We start from the raw sequence: 24355 nt of genomic DNA on the forward strand, positions 1-24355 counted from the left end.
TTTTATTTTATGTAACCATGTCAATCCAATTATCTTTTGAAAATGTTACTTTTTGACTATTTTTGATACAGTTTTCTCTCTTCCAACATAGAAACATAGTCATCAATTTAAATATATAAAATTTATTTTCAATTATTTGGCGTTATTTTCAAAGGCTTATTTTTTATTTATCATGCATCGCGGTCGGCTCAAAACTGAAATGTTCAGTTCATACAATATATATAAAATGATTTAAAACTGAATTGAATCCATATTATTTTTGTTTTTCAGATTTCAAAGATAACCAAAGTACCAGGTATATATATTTTAAGAAAAAGTTAATGCCATCAAAAACATGCTGTAAAAAACGCAAGTCTCGCAGCTCAGTCTTTCTACCGTAATAAATTCTGAGATCCATGTAATACCAAGTCGATTAATTTATTTAGTCCCTACTTAAGGGACCTATCTTAAGTTATTACTTAAGATATTAAGGTTTTTAATAAATAGATCGACTTGGCCATTGCATGAAAACAATGTATCTTACAAGTAATACATATTATATTTTATTATATTAGATTGTTTAGTCTATGGCGCCCCACTCGATTGAAACTCTCGTCTCCAAACAAATGTGTAATTTTTCCGAGCGGCTCAACGGATGACATAATGAATTCCAACATGATCCACAGATTTTATTCCAATTTCTATTGAATTCATAAATTTTGTTCCAACTGTCTTTGTGTATTAATGACTACATAAAACAATCAGAACCTTTAATTTAAAAAAAAATAGCATATCTCTTACCTACCTTCGTAATATGGTGTCTATCAATTTGTTACATGTCAAATTATATCAAGAAGCTATGAAATGACCGTTCAACGCTTCAATGTGAATTACAGATACATTTTGAGATTATACTACCTTTTGCCCGCGCTTATTTTGTACGTTTGTTCATAGCTTATTATTATTGATAATAAGCTATATATATATTATATATATATATATATATATATATATATATATATATATATATATATATTATAGATAATAAGTTCGATACGGTGAAACCTATATCAGATTTTAAGTTAGACCTTTCGCTATACAACTGTAAAGACTATATCAAATTCTATTCAGTAGTTTTAACATACAGACAGACAAATATTCTCAAAAATTGTTTTGTCTTCTATTAGGCCTATATAAACCCCAATAATTATTTTTCTTTAATATCCCTCATGTACATACATAGCTAGCCCACTTACAGTTTTATTATATGTATGGATTAAACGGATACAATACTGGTAGTTTGATTCTAGAATTTGTAAGCATCATTATATGCCTTTCGCTATTATGTTCCTGAAATCAGTTCCTTTAGATTGAATCTTTAAATGCAACCCTTTGTGTTTTTATGTTCAGTTCAATATACAAATAACAGTGACAGTCAATAGTTGCTCCCAAATCATGTCTTTTAAACATCAATTCAAGATTAATCAAATAACGATATCCCATTTAATAAATGAATATCTCACATATATGACAAACATAAACCCTAACAAATATTTTCTATCCTATAACATTAGTATATAAATATGAAAATATAGTCGACGTAAACATAAATAGTGCTCTAGGAATGTCTACGGGCTACGAGCTACGACATATTGATCTCTCTCTGTAGGTTTGAACGCGGTTTCGTAGCAGACGCTACGAAGCGGAGCTACGGACGCCGCCTGTAGATCTAATGATAGATGCTTCAATGGTTTTAACCGACTTTTTTATACGTTTTGTTTGTATATTCGTATCATTTTTTTATTGTAACTCTTCAAAAAAGAGTTAATCATCACTTTCATGCTATTAAATAAAACAGGTTTAAAATCAAAGGAATAAGAAATAATCTCAAAATACTCATGTTTCAACAATTAGTTTAATGGATCCTGGGTTATGACGCTTTGTGGCTGCGGGAACAATCGGGAAAATGCTCAAATAAGAGAGTATAGGTATATTCCCGTGATACAGCCGGTTATTGAACCTCAGGTCGTGATGGAAAACAACATAATGTTTGTAGTTTGTTTTTATTTTTCTACTTTTTTATGCACAATTTTTTAATTTGTAACAACAATCTGTTATAATGGATTTATCTAAGTATAATAATTTTGGATGGGAAATGTAGTAATAGCCGATTGAACTTGGGCTCCCTCGCTTTATTTATTTATTAATTTTAAAAGATACACACAGCACTTTGTGGCAAAGGAAGCAATTCCTGGATAAAGCCCAGGTGATAGAGATTCGGCATACATAACTTTCCTTATGATGACATTATAATGTAAACAAACACCGACTATGTTTGACAGCTGGTTGCCGTCGGCTAACCAAATGTCTAGTAAAACGGGACTTACGCTGTAAATTCATGGAGGGCGGAAAGATATGGTGGTTTCTCATAGCAGCGTCTTGCGGGCGCGCGCACTGCGGCGGCGGCGGCTGGTAGCGCACGCCCTGGTACCGGTAGGCGGCCTGCGACATCTGCCCGCACGAGGCCAGCTCGCCCCAGGACAGCTCGCCGCCCGACAGGCAGCCGCTCTCGAACCCGCCGCCCGCGCCGCTCAGGTACCCGTACTCCATCGCTGGGCTATCTCAACAGCTTTGACATGTGCTCCAAAAAACTAACGTTATTTTTAAAAGCTTCGGACCGCGGAGCGGCGCGCCGCGCGCGGCGCCTTCGTCTTCTGTCGAGCCCGCGGAGGCTCACAGCCGCATAATTGGATGAGCCGCGAGTATATCGAATTATGCCGATTACAGATGGTATCGGATCCAAGCGATAGTTTTTCCCGGCGCGGAGGACCGTGCGCTCGCCCCACTCGAAATCAAATGATAAGCCTAATTCAATAAGGGCGAGCTTCGAGGACGGGGCGGGGCGCGCACCCCCGGGGTTAGACCAATGGCCGCACTCGCCGGCTCGCCCTGCACCCCTCATTGGTTCGCTACACCCCCGCTCCGCTCCCCTCGTGCGGGGTGCGTGTCACGACACTTGTCTACTTTTCTTTTCGCCGACAGTTCCTTTGTCATTGAGAAAAATAAAAAAGTCGTAATTAACGATCCAGGTACCCACTTAATGAATGGCTGTAGATACTCATCCCTACGAGCCTTCGATTTTCTCAACTTTGTGTGTATATTACTAATTAATGAGCAATAAATTTTACTAATTGTCTATTTAATTATCGTGTCTGTTAATGACCTGAAATAAAACTTTAAAAAATATTATCCAACGTATAAACATTCATTATAATATGGAATAATATATTATTATACATGTAAATATATTTGTAAAATCACAGCCTTGTGAATACTTTACCTAATTACTAATTCCAAACTACAGATATCTACATTGAAATATATGGTACTACGCATAATTTTCAAATGTTCATGTTTTTTAATTCTTTTAATTTAATAATCAGAAATTAATTTTAATTTTGTCCGCGCAAGAATGTATTTCAAACGTATGAGTCTGGGCTCGACGGGGGGCAAATGCAACGAAGGGAATGTTCATGAGAAAATTACACGTAAAATATTCTCGATATTGCACCCGCGGCGAGTCGCGCGTCGCGGGTCTCGCGGGAAAACTCGATTCAACATGAAGAGGGAACAGAAAGATCATTATTTCTTCGCCTCTTAACTAGGTATTACTACTACTTAAACTTATTATATGAAAAATTATACATATTTTTGACTTTCATCCATACTTCTGTAGATTCTACTATCAATAAATTTGGTTCGCTTAGACTCCACGATCACTTCTATATTACACTATAGTGCAGCCGCTTTTTTAGAGTTCCACATTAAATGTTTCAGATCTACAATTTTCATATTCAGAATGCATATTTTGTTGACCTATAAAAAATTTAGTATTACCAGGCTGAACAGCTTTTGCTAAAATGCCATTTTCGTAAGTCTTATCGGCACTGTACTTACAAACAAGGGACCTTGACAGCTAATAGGCCACAATATCATTCTCAAAAAGGTTTGACATCAGGATGGCGGCGGTTGGCCGAATTCTTGAAATTTCAATCTTTATTTTTATGCTATGCTCATTTGTAATGTATGTTACATACATGGGTAGGTACATATGTGAGCCGTCTATATTTTGTGACGTGACTACACGCGCCACGCGAGTTTAGCCGTTATTCCACGCCACACGCTCCATCGCGACCTTATTTATTATTTATTGTAATTACGATGGAATTTTTATGGAAACATTTATTATACACACAGACATTCTATACACAGACAAATATTTAACATTCTATATAACAATAAAAAGTGGCGTTCTACTAAAGGAAATTGCGTTATGTGTGAAATATATTCTATAAACATGTGTGAGAATTTAAATGTTACTAAATTGATTAAATTACAATATAAAAAACGAATAATATTATTTTTCACCACAATATATTAACAAAATTTCACATTTCAGCCCACTCGTGAAAGGAAATCATAATTTCGTGTCAGAAAAAAATCGCCGCTGTGTTACGAACATTTATTTACCCTGTTTCAGCCCCTGGCACAAACAGCAGTACAATTCATGAATTCTCTTAATGTAAATAGTACGTATTTACTGTTTTCTCGGCTTCCCGAATGAAAAACAAAAGTCGCCGCGGTAAAATATGTGATCACTTAGCGACCTGCAATCAAACAACTGCCTTGGAGTTTTTCACTCGCACGACTGTTTGTTTGATGTTTCCGACTCACTTCCACCATCTAAATTGTATACCTATGTTATGTTTACCAGAAGGAAGTTATTATACCGCCTTAAGTTACGTAAGTAAATATTTTTTATTTTTTTAACATTTAGTAATAGAGGAGATATTAGAGTAATCTGCAAAGCGTTTTCTCTTTGGTACAGGTACAAGTTAAAATTTGATTACATTATTAGCTTGTTGGTGGATATTGCGGTTGTAATCATAAAAAATAAGAAATAATTCCCATTTATTTGGCACATTTACAAAAAAAAACATATAGCAATTGTAAAATAGTACAGAGAGTTTGTGCCAAAATGAATTTCAATGTCAGTATACGTACTTAATACTTTCCTATGATATATCCTTGGAATTAGTAGGTACGTAACGGAGTACCTCATATATCCTCATGAAATTTGTAGGTACTCCATTGTACGAAGTAGGTACCTACTAATTCCATGTATATCCTATCATCACCGTCATGACACACTTCAAATCGTCAAAAATCAAAGTGTAGTTTGAAGTTATCACGTTCATACAGACAGAATCCCGTCGATTCTGTCTGTATGAACGTGATAAACTAGTAGGCGGATTTTTGTACGGTTTTCACCAATAGATAGTTTGATTTCTGAGAAAGGTTTAGGTCTATATTTGTAGTCTATGGTTTAACACCAGCGAAGCCAGATCAGGCCGCTAGTAATAATATATACTGGATATGGGCGCAAACAACTGCAACACAGTCGCAGTTGTTTACGATTCTATACTTAGTTATATGTATACATTTTTAGAACTTTTAGTCAATATATTCTTAAATTCTTCTTTGATTAAGTAAATGACTCAACGACCTTGATCAATTCAGATGGCCAGGACTGGGGTACAAGGTAAGGCAATAGGGTAAACATCCACGAAGCAGCAGCACCAAAGAGCGTCGTCTAATCTGATAATGCGTCGGTTATGGCGGCGTGCTTCCACCTACCCTTCTAATTAGATTTGCACCCTCGGCCACATGCCACTGCATCCTGGCCCTGACTTCTGCTGTTTTTAATTAACGGATGACAGCCTAAACTGTTCTAATGATGCGATGCTATAAATTGTATTTTTTTTGACTGCACTTAATTTAACTCTCACTCACACTCAAATTTAAAAATAAGCATTAATAGGTAACAAAGTTTTTTTAAAGAAATCACTTTTTAAAAACTAGGTAGGTAGTCACTCTTTATTATAAACATGCTAACAGATTTGAAAGTATTTCTTAACTTTACACTTTTCAATATAAGTACATATATACATTAAGCAAAGCAAAGCAAATTACTTTTAGGTGTATTCAAAAGTAAGTTTAGGATAGTTTCATAATATTCTGGTGCAGTATCCTAATTGATCACTGCCACTGGTTCCTGACTTTGGAAGCACGGTGCCGACCGGCAGCCGGCGAGGAGGGGGGCCGCCAGCGGAGCACCTGAGCCAAGATTGATGACACAACCATCGCCATGATTGCTGATACCATTAACTGAGATCTCACTGACGTTCCTGTCTCCTGCGTAGGTGCAAACAATGATTAAGAAACTTTAAAATGGGATTCGCCTAATGAATCGTTAGGTTCTATATTTAGCATTTAGGTGCTATTTCGTAAGCAAAATTTTATGTAAATCATTACGGCATACCGTAATGATACGATACGGCGTCCTAATTTGTCTGAATTAAATTTTACACTTACAGTAGAAAAAAAATATATTCTTAATTATTCTGCCTATAACTATGACTACAGTATATGTATAATGTTACTGCAAACCATAGACAAAAGAAATATAATGCTGCAAACGGAATGAAGCAATACAAATGTTGGCAACGTAATGGTAAAAATTATACCAAAAATATCCCAATACCTAAGTATTTACGGCTAGCCAAGAAAAAAATCCTAAAACGTATATATATATTTAATATTTTAGATCGTTTTTAAGGCTTTAAAACCATTTCAAACACAAGAAATTCGGTGTGCATTATAATTTGTACGTATACTGAAAGTCCGATACGACACCGATTGGCAAGCAAACAGAGGACGAGTGCTGCGAAGCGAGGGACGGCGGCAAACCCGGGCGTTCGCTTGAAAAAGCCAAGCGAGCTCGGCTCGGGGTGGCCGGTCACAAAATAAGAACTGTATGAATGTTGGATAATAATACTACGTAACTTTTAAAAAAGATATTTTAACCTGAACCTGAACTGTCAGTTCACTATCTAAAACCTGCTGCTAACTTATAAATAAAGCAATCTTGCTTGCAGTCGCCACAATGCCCGATCGTAGTTCTTAACTAACAGTGCTTATGTAAATTCTTAATAAGGAGTATTGAATGCTATGTAACGCCCTCAAAAAGTGAAGAAATGATGTTACATGAGTTATTTCTCCAGTTCTTACCTCGACCTGAGCCCGCTTAAATAAATGTGATATGATTTTTCGACGGACCTGCCTCCTCTATACGTGGTCGTATAACATCAACTCTCTTTGAGAATAATGTTCTCGCTTTTCATCTCTCAAAGCTATCACCTCAAACAACATCCACAGGAGAATATTGATGGATATTCTAGGACGGGGAGTACCCGCCTTTCTGTCCTGTATATATTTTGCGATCGGGCGGTCGGAGCAAACACGTCGTCTCAGGGGATCCGCTCATTAGTTGCTCAAACAGCCGGCGGCCACTTTGACAAGCGTCAGTCGTCCTCTCGGCCGGCAATCTTCCCCTTCGATGATCTAACGCTAACTATAAAGAGCGATCGGCCCGGATAGTAAATACACGCGGTTATTTACTCGTCAAGTCCAAAAGCTGGGCCTTAATGAACTATGTATATTCAATATTATTTATGTATCTTGATAAATTTGATCTTCGATGAAACCTGTACGTATGCCTGCTTGTTTAAAACATATCTGTGGAGACACCTGTTTGTTTAACAATATGGTAGCTATAACAAGACTTTTGTAAGTAGTTTATTTGTAAATTATGTATTACCAAGACAAAAAAACTTTGGATCTGAACGCATTAAGATAGCACTAATGAATTATTAACTTACCGCGAAAAAATAGAGTAAAACATATATTTATTTTATCTATGAGTAAAACTCTATACTATATGCTCTACAATGCTACATTAGGCCTACTAAACGTTTTACATGCCATCATATTTATGTCAAAATATATTGAGCAATAATTTAATAATATATGCAATAACTTGTTTGAGAATCAATTGCACATAATGTTATTGAAAATCACATTTAAAGTGGAGCATTATTTTCTGTGTACTGACAAGATGTGATAAGGTAAGGTATGATGGCAATAGGTATAAATGTAGGTAACATCAATTTTAGTGAATCATATTTTCCTAGAATTGAGCCTTATGCTTAATTATTTTTTTAATTATTATATTATAGCCGTAGAATAGAACCTTCTAATGTAGATTCCATACTAATGTAGGTTACATACCTCGCTGTCGCTACACCAACCTCTCCCGATTGAAAGGTAGTTTACTAATAAGGTACCTAACCTAACTTACATGTCGAGAACACTTTCTCATTTCTTATCTTAAATATAACTCTTGCTAAGCATTACATATATGTGTGTTCCAACTAATTCCTCTTGTCGACTAATACAACTAATTGGACGAATTGACCAGTAGTTACCTACCTAACTACTTATTTTAATATAGTAATGGTTATGAGACGCAAATCGGCAACAACTGTGCGGAAAATGTTAAAAATAACCAATGTGGAATTTCATAATCACTCCATTCGAATTTATCTCTATATTCCTACTAGTGACATCTGGAACACTTTCTTAGTACTAAAACGGTTGGCCAGTGATCCCATCTCCCTAGGGAAGTAGCCCTTGGTTTTCAACAGCAGCCAGCTCTATTGGGTGGCAGCAAGCGGCGAAAGGTGAGCGCCATCTACCGCATAAAACATGTATCACTGTAACGTGCCTATCGTTGAAATTTGGTCCTTCGTTCCTTACTTTTCGAATTCCAGTGAATATAATACATGCATACTAGATGGCAGTATATTGGTTTATTGTTTCATTTTGATCTTAAACCAGTGTGAATCTGTTTAATATTTTGTACTGGAATTATCCTAGGTACTTATGCCATTTTGTGTTTATCAGATACAGTATCACGTTTTTATAAGCAATAGTCTGTGAGAGGAGTTTACATTTTATAGCACTTTCCCTTCACTGACTTCTACGATCGACGGCGGAAAAGGAGGTAGCTGGCACATTCAATGATTTTTTCTTAGTATGGACGTCATCTGGTAACGGCCATGGAATGTTATGATTTGATTTCTCATATCTTACTCTCATAATAACAATTTTAAAAAACTATGATACTGTGATAAGAGTGGTACGATAAATTATAATACATAAAGCGGCCGCCCGCGACTTTAACCGCGATAAATAAAATGTGGATTACACTTCTAAAGCCATGCTATCTCTCTCTCTGCTGTGCCTTTCACCAAATCATTGTTTATAGTTTATTCATTACACATACAGTTATAGACATCTAGGTAGCCTTGTAGTAAAAAAACATAGCTACGTTTTTCATATTCGTATTATCGATATCATTTATCACCGTCGTCGACAGTTGGATAGGATGTCTCTCAATACTTTCCGCTTGATCAGTGAAAATTTGTCGAAAAAAAAATGCCGTGGTTTAAATCATTTTTATTTGTAAGTACTTTTATTTTACAGCATACTTCACCTGTACATTAAATCCAACCAAAAAGGTTTGCTATTTATACAGTTTTAATAATAACTATAACTAAGGATAAAGGAAAACTACCACGGTGCGTGTTAATTAAAAACAAAACATTAAATAAACAATTCACAACTTTTGATCTTGTAATTGAGAAAGCTCGAGACAGTTCTGCTTATAACTCATGACGTATGTAAAAGTTACGTTACACGCTGTATGAGTTTCATGAGAGCTCATTATAAAGAAGCTTACACTTATGTGAAAGTTACGTTTTTAATAGAATTAAGAGAGAAACTTGAAAGCTCGCCTATTAATTTATTCTAATTAGTTTAATTAACATCGCGTAACGCCGCGCTGGACGCGCCTCGCTACGCCGACTTACACAATATTTACGATAAACGTACGTTTCTCTCCTAGTTCCATTCCAAATACGAACAGTTACCTAAATAAGGGGAGTTTTTATTTACATTAGATTCCCTATCGCTACACACTAATGAGTATTCTGCTCTTCTTATATAAAAATAACTTATTTATTGTCAATCAGCACACAGGAAATCTTAAGTAATTTTCTCCATTAAAAATAACTACATTTAAGTCTTACAATAAAAATATTCTTAAAAATCAAATTTTGGTCGAAAACAGGAATGTGTAAAACATTTGACTAGAATTTACTAAAACTTAACATCGACCTAAATAAATATTACAGTCTTCAACATTTTCGCTCAATATCGGCTACAACTAGCGCCTTCTTGAAGGCCTTTCATTTGGAATTCGCTACAAACTGAGATCTTATAAATAAAATTACATACAATGACACACAAAACGTACTCAAAAAATAAAACTATTCACAACATTCACAAACATCTTAAACAGAATCAAAAAAGTTTGCAATTAAATTTTTGACCTAGCAAGAGCAAAACCAGCCGACGAAATCTGAATTGACAAATCTATGTAGGTATTTTTTTTTTTCAAAATTTACAAGATAATTATATCAAATCTTTGTAATAATCACTATGAATGTCATTAAATTATTACGTGTTACATTTACGTTGGCTGTGGCTTTGCTGAGCTGGAAAATAATGTTTGTAAACCATTAAATATAATGAGTGGAATTAATTGTGCATATCCATTGTCTTAAACGCGAGTCGATAGTTCATTTTCAATTTCAGTCTTACATTTAGATTTTGGATTCAACGGAGATCAAACCTATAGCAACCTAGACTGACGATTGTATTCAAACTATAATACAACGTTAACAAATCTCTATAAATAACATAAATCTACAGCTGTACTTTATATAAATAAATTTGAGATCAATGGACAATTCTTCTATGTAATTTTAAAGTGCGAGCATTGTACAATGTGAACTTTTTGCTTCGCGAGTTTCTTATTCGCCCAGGTGTGCGACAAAAAAAATCATCAAATTTAACAATAAAATTTGTGTGGATCTATAACATTTCGATCAATACGTGTATCTAAGGGATCTTTGTTTGATGAATGTCCTCATATGACAGGTAAAATGAAATAATATCTTTATTTGTATTCAGAAATGTACGTCTTGTACGTCTGTGGGGGTGTCGGGCAGTTGTGTCTGGTCTGTGGCGCTCTGTTTGTGTGTCTGGACATGCCTGGCGCGGGGCTCCTGCGGCTGCGTCTCGCGGGCGAGCACTCGCTCCACGTGGCGCGCCACCAGCTCGGCCGCCGCCGCCGGCGTCCGAGTCAACGCGCACAGCTCGCTGATCGACATCCGGACCCGGAGCCCGCGCGCGGCTGCTGTGATGCATGCCACTGCCACCAGTGATGGAGGCACCAGGAGGAATTCTGTCTCTGTTGACAAAGATATTATATTTTGTAAAAAATAAATAGCCTTCATCTTGGATATGTTGTGGATATACAATATACCGTACAGAACATCGAAATTCTGTTATATCTGACCAATAGTTCCAGAAATTACCACGTTCAAACTAAAAAACGATTTTGCTATTAATATAAGTAGGTACTTTATCTTATATGATAAGATATTTTTAAAAGTACCTACAACAAGGTATTGAATACCTGACATTTCAAAGTTATTTCTGTAAACCAGGATCCAGGAAGTAAAAATAGCTTACGATTTTACTATACTGTGATTGGAATGAACTAATTTGTGAAACCAGTTTATTATTTACGTTTTAATTTTACAAAATGCATCAGGCCGCAAGGGCATTACTGTCGTAGCGGAGGCGCAGGTAGGCCGCATCTGTTGCGAGATAATTACTATTCGGACAGGTGGCTCGGACACCTTGCATCTGTTTACCTACTCGCATCCACACATCCCGTCTTATATGATAATGATAACTCATACGATCTAAAAATAACCTGAGAAAAAAAAAAGACAACATCTTGCAAAAGTTGTCTCAAAGTTACGATTTATTGTCAGTCAAATTGAAGGTTTAAAAAAAAGTCGTGTTAAATTTTGCACAATACACGATGGTTATTGTTGTTTAGACGAATAAGGAAGGAGGCGAGCAGCTGCCAGATTTGTGCATTCCGTCCCCGTCTGCATCTTTGTGTACCTACCCCGGGACAATAGTGCGAGCATAATGGTAATTTACATCTTAAGTCATCTAGCGTAGGGCGCAGCTGCGATTTTTGCCACGGCCGAAGACCCTACTTCCTTCATTGTTTGACGAGGTAGGCTTCGATTGCGACTCCCAATCAATAACCCTCCAAAGTACCGTTAATTTTTGCGCAAATTTGATAAATATTGGTTCACTAAACGGCCATTTTAAAACTCCTCTTGACGTGAATAGAAATATGTAATATCGAGTTTTATTAAATTAAGATGATAGCTTCAATATCAATAGATTTTAAATAATGCAACATACTATGTATGTGGTATTTAAAGTTTGACATATTCTAATCTATAGTCATTGAACCATAGCAACATTATAAGAGTCAAGCAACGGTGGATGTATCGCGAGGCGAGGCAGCCAAGACGCGGCAGATGTGACGGCACCTGGCGCGACCCTTCCGTCCTACCTCCACAACACAACAGCATAGGGTCACTGCCCACCTACACCCTTCGCTCTACTATATCTTTTTAAGTTATTAACGCTATTCGCTCAAGAAAAACACTATTGCAACACGCGAGTGCATTGTAATTTTAACCAGAAAAACTATACAAGAATTATCATACAATAATTAATACACAAACTTAACTCTAACACCCGCAGGTCTTTGAAACTATGAAAGTAAGGGTTATCTTTGTAGGTACTTCTACCAAATTGATTGTGTCATACAAGTTCGCGACCGTCACATTTCGTGACCGTGACATTTGTTATAAAGTTCGGGCTGATTATAAAATCAAAAACGTTCGTGGGTCCGCGTATCAGCGCTGATCTCCATAGCATGGGCAGCGAAGCGTCGCGATCCGTTGCGCGACAGGTTGCTAGTCAGTTGGTGCTGCAACATCTGCTGCTAACACGCGCCAAGGGGCCTCTGACCCAAGACACCCACCACCCTCGCGTCTTACCCTATACCAATTGCCGCAGTAGACATGACGTTTGTCCAACAGACATCGAAGACCGTTAATTTCCGTTTGAGAAACCTGTCTGCTCTAGCAGCGAATCCTAAAGCAAACATAGATACCAAAATGCAAGGGTTGCAAATAGTCAATGTCTAATTGTGCGAAAAGGGTTGCAATATTACCCCTGTACAGTTTTTATGTCTTATTTAAGAAACATGTTCTATAAAGTTTACGACTATCAGTTCGACATCATCAGTATTATCACAAAAATAATAGGTATGTAATAATAAGTATGTGGTACGGTACCGTAGACAATTTTATTCATGACTGTTATATTTTTATGGGTTTCTAAAAAGCGTGTTTGCATTTGAAGTTAATTTCGTATTAAAAAACTAACAATAAAAAATACACAAGTACAAAAAGCATAACAATAATCGCGAGGGCCGTCTCGGAAATGGTATAGGGTTAAACGGAAGCGCGAGATCTCGTGTCTTTAGGATTTTGATATTTCGAGAAGACACAGCTAGCGGGTTAGATAGGGTGGTTTGGACGCCAGGTGCGCGCCGAGACGGTCTTTGTCGGGAGCCTTTGTGGCTCAGGTCGAAGCGGGACCGCCGGGAATCGGGGCGACACAATGGCCGGGACGTCTTCAGGCATTGTCGCGAGTCAGCTGTCGCGGTCCCCTTGCCGTCGCATAAGTCGCCGAGGTCGTGACACGATTGCGTGCACTCCGGAGCAGGATTCATTTCAAACACTAACCTTAACCAATAAATCGGTACAATTTTATTTTTGACAGTCCGATGTTCAAACAGCTGCAAAGTTGTTCGAGCTAACGGACTTTCTATAGCAACTGATTTGCTCATATTAAATATGGAGAATAATGTTTAGGTGTAAATAAAACATGAAAGATAACGATTTTCTACAATATTTCAATAGCAAATCTAGGACCAATAAGAAAAGGATGCTTTAGTGTATGCACTAAGTAAAACAAAAAAAGTTAAGGGTCAAGAGGTGTTATTAACCCTTTCACACCTCTAGTAATGCACGATCAGTTACCGGCAATTATGCCGTTTCCGGTGTAAAACACCGACAAGAACTTGACACCGGCTTGTACTTCTAAATTATTAGGTAGCTCTAATGCTCTAAAAACAAAATAGGAACCAAATATTCTATTGGGTATCAACATCACACATTTTTTTTACTTCAATCAAAAATATGTTTTAACCAATATGAAAGTCATTATTATTAAAGTTTTATTATTAAATACAAATTGAAAGTTTTTATTATTAAAGTACTACAAATCTATAAGAATACAAATAAATTGACGGTGAAAACTAAAATAACCAAATAGAATAAAATTATATTTATGTACCCTAGTTGTATTTAAAATGGTGACATATTCTATATACTTATCTCGTGTTCTAAAAACAAAGACCATAAAATGTATAATGATACCGTTTAATGCGTTTGTATCATAGTGAAGTATCGGAATCCAATGTCACTGCGCAAGGGTAACATCTGACAGCCATAAATAACTGTTATCAGGCTCCGATGGACCATACGGGTGATATGAAAAAATCCTTCTGCGTTGAAGCAAATTGAATTTAGTTAACGAATTAACAAACCAATTTTAACTTGTTTATGTGTCAATATATTTATATTAGATTTCCTCCATTGACGGTCTCTCAAAATTAAGAATAAGGACAGCTAAGGCATTATATAAGGTGCCAATTTATGTTATATTTTAGACCTCTTGGGGTTTTCAAAATAATTTTACTTTAATCCAAACGTAACCCAACCTAAAGTGAAACAAAAATATTATGGAATCCTTTTTAAACGTTCTTTGTTTATTCAAATTTACGTTTTGTAAGTACTATGAAAATCTAGTGCAACAAATATAGACGGATTAACTCACGTACACACAAATATTAAGTTACCGGCATGCTCAGTTGGCCAGTGAGCAAGCCACCCTTGTCCAGAGTTTAACACGTAGGGTCACTGTTGGTCAGTGGCAATTACTGCATTACGGTTAGCTAACGTGTTTGCTCGGTTATTTTATAATGCTATGAATGCATTAGAAAAAATGCATCCGTTTCACTACTGTATCAGCTTTCATTACTGTATTGTTTATACAAAAGCAATTTATTTTATAACTAGCCGCCAGGCCTGGCTTCGTTGGTGTAAAAACATAATAAATTATACACCTAAACCTTCCTCAGGAATCACACTATCTATTTGTGTAAATCGCATCGAAAATCCGTTCAGTAGTTTTTAAGTTTATTAAGAACAGACAGACTGACGCGGCAGAAGATTTAGTTATAATATGTAGTGATTATAATTTGACTAGGTTTTTTGATAGTGAAAATAAGTATGTCTTAGTAGACATACTAATAAGTTAGTACTTATTACTATAGCTTATATCTTTATAAGGTCTATAGAGATAATAATAGGCACGTGATACTCAAGCATCCGCACATATGGTGTCCTGTGGCGATTGGGACTGCAGCCGATTTACATTTCAAATATGCAATACAAATGCCACGAGTTAATTTAAAATGAAAAATATAAATGGATATATTATAACTAGATATTTGATATATAAGTCTCAATAGACACACGTGCCCGTGTCAGCATTAAGATTAGCATATTAAAATTTGACGTCTAACTGGTTCTAATCCCTATCCCTCTGTAAATAATCGTGGATAAAAATTTGTTTAATTTTCCAGCGGCTGTGCTGCATAGTTATTTTTATGTTATCTAAAAGTGTTTGATGTAATTTGACAATGGGAGGGTCACTGGCTGAGGGTAGGGCTGCGCGAGCGCAAGGTGTGCGCGATATCAGTGCTCGGCATGTGCGCGTTCCGATACACGCGTCCACCCCTGACACGCCACGTCCTGCGCCCATTATAAACAAAGGGAGGAACACATTAAAAACACACATTCAACGATTGACCCTACACCTACCTATCAAATAATTCACGTGCAAAAAAATTACAGTTTACACGAACGATAATAATGGAGGTAGAAGTCATTGAAGTCACATCGCCCCTATGTTACGTAAGATTTATAGCAAAGTAAGATAAAATTAAAAGTGGGTAAATGTAAAGTTTCGTAGCACATCATAGCTGTAGCAATGATAGTCGTAGCAAAATAGTATATGAGATGGCACTTAAATTAAATAGGTACCTACTTAGTATTAGTTATTATACCTAAGTCTATCTAAATCTACTATAATAATAGGTATAACCCACAATAACAATAGATAAAATAAGGCCGTAACACAAAAATCCTAATTTTTTTTTTCAAACACTAAACCACCTGCGCCTTTGTCAGTGCCTTCACAGAAATCTGATTGCTACCTGAGACTGTTTCTAGTAATATCACTGCACTTACCGGTATAACAGACAGAGGTGAGAGTGAGTGCGTGTGTGCGGACGAGAGGATTGGTGCGTCCCCAGGGCACTCGCGCCAAGAATGGCTCCACGAAATCAAAAGCTGTCGCGATCGACAGTTGCCAATTCAGCCGTTGGAGAAGCATTACTTCCCATTGCTGTAACAAACATACATCGTGTTAATTACATTACACCATATTCCACACCATTAATGATATGCACAAAAAGCTCCACGAAAGTTATGTCTACTCAATTTCGCTTAACCCAAGGGCGCGACCCCGTGTGAATATTAAAAACGCTTTCAAAGAAGATTTGCAGTTCTATTCATCAATTGCTTTAATTTATATGCTACGCAATTACTGTACGCTTGTTAGGTGTATTGAAGAAAGGACAAACACGTATTCTTACAGTTGAGTCGTAACCGTCATACTTGATGAATCTGGCGGAAACCGCAAAAGTAGCAAATCGTATTACAACAAAAATATTAAGTAAAAGGGAGCGACCATGGGACCGGTGTCTTAATTTTTTGCGTAGGGAACTCCTATGAAACTAAAATAATAAGGGTCAATTTACACGCCCTAAGTATTAAGCTGCTGGGATCGGGAAGCTCCACAAAAGATTTGGCTTCTTTTATTTCAAGCGGTATACCGTTTAGTGCGATAAAACCAATCAGTGAATGTACCGACATCTAAATTAGTACAATAATCTCTATATTCAAGTTCAATAAACTAACTACAGATAAATGATAATTCTAACGAGCATTGAGATATAAATTTATTTTGACCGTCTTTTGTTTGTTGTGCTACTTTATCAGTTACTTGATATCAACAAAAAAAGTTAAAGGCGCTGGAATATTTATTCAAGTCATGCGTCATTGATGCGTAAATACGAAAGACTCGACGAAATGGGACAACATGGAGGTAAGCATGGGAAAGTAGTATGTACGAATGCAGTTCGGGTACCATATGACGTCATTAAGAATGCGTGGCGGCAACATATCGCGATCATCGCCCGAATTAATTGCAAGGAAGTATGTGACTACGCTACCATACGGGGTCTCAAACTGACAACAAGAGGGCTTTCTCACGATCTACTAAATTATCATATTATCCATTTTAGTATCTCATGAAATTATATAAGTAGTTCCGCATGTGAACTCATCAGTAGAACGTTATATACTCTGTTTAGCATTACAAAATTCCAAAAAAATCAGCTGAAAGGGGGTGGCTTTAGCAGAGGCGTGAGAATTGGGCGACATAAGTCATATTCAGTGTCATACCAAACTAATTGATTCAGTAACACCTGCCTGCCCATGCTCGAAACATAATGACAATTATGACAATTTTGTTCACACCGCAACCACATTGTGGGAACATGGGACTCGCCATTTGTAACTTCAGGTAGGTAAAATCTACCAACTTGTTTATAATTCGGATGAATCGCTTGAAACATTTTAATGGGTATTGATGTTATCTCTGATATCGCGGCCCGTGCCCACATTTCCGTCGGAACTTGTAAGCAAGCAATTCAGTATCGTCACAGGCTGTAACTTACTTAAAGAAGGGCGACAATAAGTGCCTTGGTCACTACAGTGCGTCAAGGAAGAAGTAATTGCCGGAAACTAACATGCGACTTAAGGAAACGAGCAATATAAAGACTTAGGGGTGAAGAAGTGACATTTGACTCAACCAATCGAGTTCATTCACAGTAAATTCAAAACAAAGCTTAACCTGCGGTCGAAGCAGGATGTAAGGTGCATGGCTTCATAGGACCCACTTGACCTTTTTATACCTTTCACATGATGTGTATTGTTTACCTTATACATTCCTGAGCAACAGATAATTTGTATGTAATTATAATGTAAATTTGTGTCAGAAATTAAAGTATCTAATTCGACGTTAAAATTCCCATATCCATCTTAGCACATAATGGACTTTAACTACCTTTAAATAGAGACTATGTTTGAACTACATCATGAAACCACGTGGTCCCTTATTTGTACCCACGTGTTGTCATAAGTGAAAGGCTACTTATGCATTTAGTTCAGAAATTCCTATACTATGTTACAGGGCATTTAGAACTATATACTCACTTATATTCAACTCGATGATACAATATTTTACAAAATTATTGACCTTTAAATTAATTCCTTACTGCGGTCGCCATCAATGTAAGTTGTTTGTATACTTGGAGTGAATCTGTAGTCACTCCAAGTACCCCATGGGCATTAGTGAAAGTAAAGCACTTACCCGAACTTCATGCGGGTAGACAGAGTTGTCGGTGTAGGCGCAGAGGAGGTCGACGGACAACGGGTGGCACTGGCGGAACTTGGAGGCGAGGAGCATCGCGGTGACGGCCAGCAGTTGCAGCTGCTGTCGCGAAATGGCGCGCTGAGCCAGGAACCGGTCCATGTAGCTCACAGCTAGCGGGAACACCTGCTCCTCGCACTGCTGTTCCTCGCAAACCTGATTGGCAATACACCTTGAATTTATGTTTTGTTTGTTTTTGTTAATCGATTTGTAAGATGTTATAGTTTGGTGTGGCTTTGACTATACTTATGATATGAGGATTATACTTCAGGTTTCATTAAAGTTAGGTATCTTGCTAGCTACTTTGATTCCCTAGGCACAATCACTTGGCACCAGTATTATGATTTTGGCCACAGACCTCGAAACATATTAAATGAAGTTGCAGACTCCTTTGTATTACAATTGTGCCTTTAAGTAGAAGCTTCCAAATATTCATCAACAAATGTAAAAGTTTAGCGTTGATATTTACTTTGATAATATACAAAACTAATCTGATTTTTTTCTATAGATATTATAATTTAGATTTGTATACATATATATTTTTTTAACTAAACCACCTACCAATTAATTATTCATTTATTTAAAATAATAAGTTTAAACTCAGTCTTCTTTAATTCTATGCACCCATAATACTGTCTACTGGTACAGTTCTTACCTGCAACCAGTACCTTCAGTTAAACCATTAAGATTCCCGTGTGCATTCAAGAGGTAAGTTGAGCAAAAAATCTCGTAAAAAAGGTTTCCGTTGATGGGCGTTTCTAAGGGCTCCTCGTCTAGGCTATCTCCGGCGAAAGTTTTACAATCGCTTCGCTACTGAGCACTTTAAATCTTGATCGTAAATTTGCGCTTACTGATGGTAAACGTTAAGCAATTTTTGTATAAGTACTAAGACTTAACATGCAAGGCAAAGGCCTGAAAATGTTACCCTATATACTTATATCAATTTTATACACAATCATATCTCATAACATATCTTAAATAGGTAGATGACAGGCAATATATACTCTCAGAGCGAATTAGTACAATTAACTAAATCCTCATTTTATTTATAAATAAGGTGCGATATAAATAAGGTTTCACTAAATTCGCTTGATTGACTTAAACTCATTCTCTTTTGATTATTCTGTTTCATACCTACATTTTCTAAATCAATTTAATTTTAAGATAATTATTACGTCAATGGTGGTAGAAAGCATTTATAATGCAGGTAGAATCTAAACGTTATTAGTCATCTCCTTGATTAATACGATATCAAGAATCATTCAATAAAAAACATCAACCAAAAAGATACTATTGTTGGTCAATGACATTTAAACAAGTCGTTTACGGAAGCTTAATGTGCCATTGTATTTATATCAAACGTCTCACCTCCAACATCCATGTGGTAACAACCTTTCGCATAAAAGGCTGGATGTCGATCTGCACATTCTGGAAGTAGTCCGTGTGCAGAGCATGCAGCCTCTCCAAGTCCATCAGGTTCAGGAGCACCCGAGGGTCTCGGTCCAGAACTCTGTCTGGACCTGCGACGCACATGTCCACCGCTCTCCTACTGCTCCCTGAATTCTCCAAGTTTTCGCCACAGGACAAATCCATAGTGATCACTAATACCTACGCAAACACTTATTGATTACACAGTCCCACAAGTTTCTAATATAAAGTTCGAAATTCGAAACTCGCGCAATTCTTTCTTCCGTTGTTTACAAAAGTTCTCGATGTAAGGAGCAATCCAAGACCGCACAACCGCCCAGCGAGCGGTTTACATCGAGTGTAAACTTTCGAGTGTATCGGTACGCGCGTCTACACTATACAACTCGCCCCTCCAAATTCCCTTACTCGAGAACCCTTTCAAAAAACTAGCGATCAAGAGCGAATCGAGTCATTTTAAAAAATAGATGTTTTTATATTAATTAAAAATTTGCTCAAATAAAATAAGTTTTTTAATAATGAAAAAAAGTTTTCTTATAAACTAACTTATAAACTGTGTGAAAAAGTTTTCTTATAAACTAGTTGATGAAGTCTCCTTTTAAGCATTTATATGTTCTAAAGTTTTAAAGGTAAATATATAAATAACCTGATGTTACGAGATTTAATTCCAATCTCATTAAAATTTGAAATTTGTTAAGTCAGTCAACAACGTAAAAATAAGAGGCTAAACTCATGATTCGTGTTCAACCAATATGTCTTTATCATATCAAGCTTAGATTACTAAACAAAATTATTTACTTATGGGGACAGTTTAAGTTGCTGCCAATAAAATCCACCTCATTTGAATTGAAGTAAATGTACCTATATATCCCAACGCACTGTGCAAAAACTACTACTGAAATACAATGTGGTTTTACCTAATGTATCACTACCTAAGTAGATGGCAGTAGATAGTCGTAAAAGTAATGTAAGATGCCTTTAAGCGACTTGAATAACATCTGACACAGGTGTTAACTGTTAGTATGTTCACTCGATAAAAATGAATGTATGCATGTTGAAAAAACCTAAGAAATAACAATAGTAATATCCACACATACGAAAACGATCCACAATAATATAACATAGCTGGCAAGACTAATAAAATTATTTCAACAAATACCTTACTAACACACAAAATTTTATTTACGATTAAATAATTTCACTGTACAAAAATTACGAATAATAATACAAAAATACTAAATAAAAAGGACAATAGTACAATGAGGTCCTGTTGATTCAGAGGGCGCGTGACTGCGGAGGCATGGGAGGGCTGAGGGCAGCTGCGCATGCGCTGGCCGGCTGCGCTGAAGCCGGTTGACATTTTATTACAAATCCGGGCACACCTGATCTTGAGAACATTCATTATTATAATTCCATTCTCTTTCCAGACTCCATTTGTATAATTTTCAAACGCGTGCCTTGAGGTCCCTTTATTTCATAGTAACTAGCTCGTGTTTTAATTGGACCAGTTCGATATTTTTTTATTATTACTGCTTAGCATAATTTGATTTATGTATTATTCGGGTTTTATTCGCAGCCAGATTTCTTTTCTTTGGTAAAGTCGAACTTTGTATTATAGTAAGGCAAATAATGTACCACAGGCTTCCAATCAGTGAAGTAAATGATGTTGATAATCGCAGCTAATCCAAAACAGATTGCCGTACCAGTAAATCCAGTGAGCTGGTCAAGCTGTTTTTTACCAAGCATGGTGATCTAAATAATAGAAAACTCTATTCTTTAAAATGTTCTCTATAATATCAGCAAAGTCGTTGTCAAAATAAACTTGACAATTGAAATTTGATCCTCTTTGAATATCACAAACTTCTTTGGTTGGTTGAAAATACTTATGGTATTTCAAAAAACAAACCGATGGGCAATAAATGATAATAGATATGACTAATTAAAAAACATGTGTATTTGTTTAAATCTGATGTATTTAGGTACTAGATGTGCCCTGGGGCTTCGCTTCTTAGAATTGTATGTATAAACCTACGAGAATTAATTATATAGTGATACTTTTATGAATAACATGTGGCTTCAAAAACAGTTTTATTGCTGAAGGTTTATTAATAACTTTAAATTGGTCGCATTTCTTTTTGGGCATTCGTGTCAAAAGCTTAATCAAGACCACAATCTTCACATAAATTAATTAAATGTCTGTGCTCACTACTGGAACTGAATTTAACATTTGGTATTCGTCTGGGACTCTCCAAGTGGACAATTCCCGCGGTCCTATCGCCGTCCGTGCAGACCCGCCACATGCCATGGTCAAATTACGCGGCCACCATTATGTTACCACTAATTATAAAGTTATCAATTTGTCATCCAGTCTCATCTAACTCGTTATATTGCTGCTTATAAATTAGAAAAATACTTTTAGTGTATGACCCCAATGTTTTCACATTAGTAATAACACCATACCTTACCTACCTGGAGAAGACAAGGGCAGTCCATTATTAGTGCCAAGAAAGTCGTGTGCGTTTTATTCCACGTAATGACCACAACCCTCAGCCATGAGGAATATAAAGCCGTAAGACTACAAAGACCATACCTATACATCTGATCCCAGTTAAATTTAGTTGATTAATTTGCCACAAATAATAAATAAGACATAATTTTACACTTGACGTGAATTTTCTGACTGAAAGTTGAAATTACCTGACTTGTTTGGTGAATTGTAATTGTTGTTATTGCCTTTCTGTTATATAGATAGTAAAAACCATTTAAGAACGTATTTTTATATGAAAAATATGATGCTGTTATTGCACTAGTACAATTTGTGAAAAATACCTAGTAGCAAACCAGGTACGTATGTACCTACCAAAATACTTAACCAAGACCAAGAAAGACTATTTAGGTACTTGTAACTACAGATATCCTGATATCTCAGAAAATCAGAATGAATTAAATGTTATTTTTTATCTTCTGCGTTTACGCGCCAAAAAATTGATCGGTATGCACCAGCAAAACTTATTCATTCAAACAACGTGTCATAGAGTTTGCATTTCCGGTTCCAAAAGATTAACCATAAACTGAGATGTGTGTGATCATAAATCCATGGCGATCACAATAAGTACTCGTACAACCGGAGTACCTACTAATAGGGAGTATTACTGCACATTTATACCGCCAAAGTACAGCTTTGCCGCCTTTTGCTATGTCGATTAACACGTTTATTTTAGAATACTTTATTAATCCTTTCATTATGAACTCGTTTGTGAAAATATACAACAATGCAGCATATTCAGGTGCTGATATATTGGGAAAAATCGTTTTCCTTAAGATAAAAAAAAATCGAAAACTATGGATACGCCTCACGCTGTAAAATTTTCGAGCCAATAAACGGTCGAAAAGAAGCTCGAAACACTTAATAATGAGAAGATTTAGTAAAATATGGACTTCATACATGTAAGATCTTCAGTCAAAATCAAGTTTATAATATCAATTTATGACCACAGTTGACCAAATAATACAGAACATAATCTAAAATAGTGATATTATTTTTAAGATAATCCTCTAAATCCTTCCTTTTTCCTTTAGACTCGCACCACGATTGCGTAGAAGGTATTTTTGGTCGAAAATCTGCAACAATATTGAAAATTGGACGCTTTTTGCCTCCAATGGCAATGTTTACCTTAGTTGTACCAGTAGCGCCATCTGCGCTGAGCTTTGCATAATATGCCCTATTCCATGGTGATCGCAAATTTAAGAATATATGTAATGTTCTTATATCTGGTGGATGCATGGAATTAGTAGGTACCTACTACGGAGTATCTACTATCCTTGGGTGGACGTGATGGTACTCGTTACGCAGTACATAGTAATTCCGTGGCGATTATTGAGTTGAAGGTAGAGAAAGCTAGACTAGACCGACGCACGGGGCCCTTTCTAAATCTATGGTAGACATTGTTTATTAGTGAGTGCATATCTGCCACTTCGCGCTTACATGAAAGAGATGTGCGTATGTGAAATATATAAGACGAGCCGAGACAAAGCGCTGACATATTTTGCACTTCATCACGTGCCTGGCCCAATCTGCCACTTTATATGAAATTACCCGATTTGGGCTGGGAAAATGTAGGGAAATCTTATCACATTTTGTTATACTCGTCCGTTGTCTATAGTTTTCTTAATCTTTGCCTGGTCACGTTTTAAAAATAAAAAACAAGGCTTGTTTGGAGTGTCACATAATGACATTGATTGACATAACAGCTAGTAAAACGAAAGCAAACTTGTAATAGCATAGGTAGGT

The 24355-nt window shown here is 36.4% G+C and overlaps 2 protein-coding genes across 2 annotated transcripts in view; both read right to left on the reverse strand.

Annotated features, from left to right (window-relative positions):
- LOC128669557 (paired mesoderm homeobox protein 2A-like) overlaps positions 1-2815 on the reverse strand; it is a 28892-nt gene extending 26077 nt beyond the window's left edge. The window contains exon 1 of the mRNA XM_053744462.1: positions 2367-2815. Within this exon, the coding sequence (XP_053600437.1) occupies positions 2367-2589 (223 nt within the window). The 5' untranslated portion in view covers positions 2590-2815. The remainder of the gene's footprint in view (positions 1-2366) is intronic.
- Positions 2816-9384: 6569 nt separating this feature from the next.
- Positions 9385-20441, reverse strand: LOC128669507 (G1/S-specific cyclin-D2-like). Its single transcript, XM_053744401.2, has 4 exons — positions 20008-20441; positions 18580-18795; positions 16332-16488; positions 9385-11257 (listed from the first exon to the last, which is right to left on the reverse strand). The coding sequence occupies exons 1-4, from the start codon at positions 20230-20232 to the stop codon at positions 10974-10976; spliced, it is 882 nt and encodes a 293-aa protein (XP_053600376.1). The 5' UTR covers positions 20233-20441; the 3' UTR covers positions 9385-10973.
- Between the last annotated feature and the right edge of the window lie 3914 nt (positions 20442-24355).

This window comes from Plodia interpunctella, chromosome 4, assembly GCF_027563975.2.
Source record: "Plodia interpunctella isolate USDA-ARS_2022_Savannah chromosome 4, ilPloInte3.2, whole genome shotgun sequence".
Lineage (NCBI taxonomy): Eukaryota > Metazoa > Arthropoda > Insecta > Lepidoptera > Pyralidae > Plodia > Plodia interpunctella.

Bases quoted from the DNA above. Each gene is read 5' to 3' on its own strand.
- LOC128669507 (XM_053744401.2), bottom strand. From the start codon at position 20,232: ATGGATTTGTCCTGTGGCGAAAACTTGGAGAATTCAGGGAGCAGTAGG. The intron at 18,796-20,007 runs GTGAGACGTTTG...ATTGCCAATCAG, and splicing joins TTACCACATGGATGTTGGAG to GTTTGCGAGGAACAGCAGTG. The intron at 16,489-18,579 runs GTAAGTGCTTTA...TGTTTGTTACAG, and splicing joins TCTACCCGCATGAAGTTCGG to CAATGGGAAGTAATGCTTCT.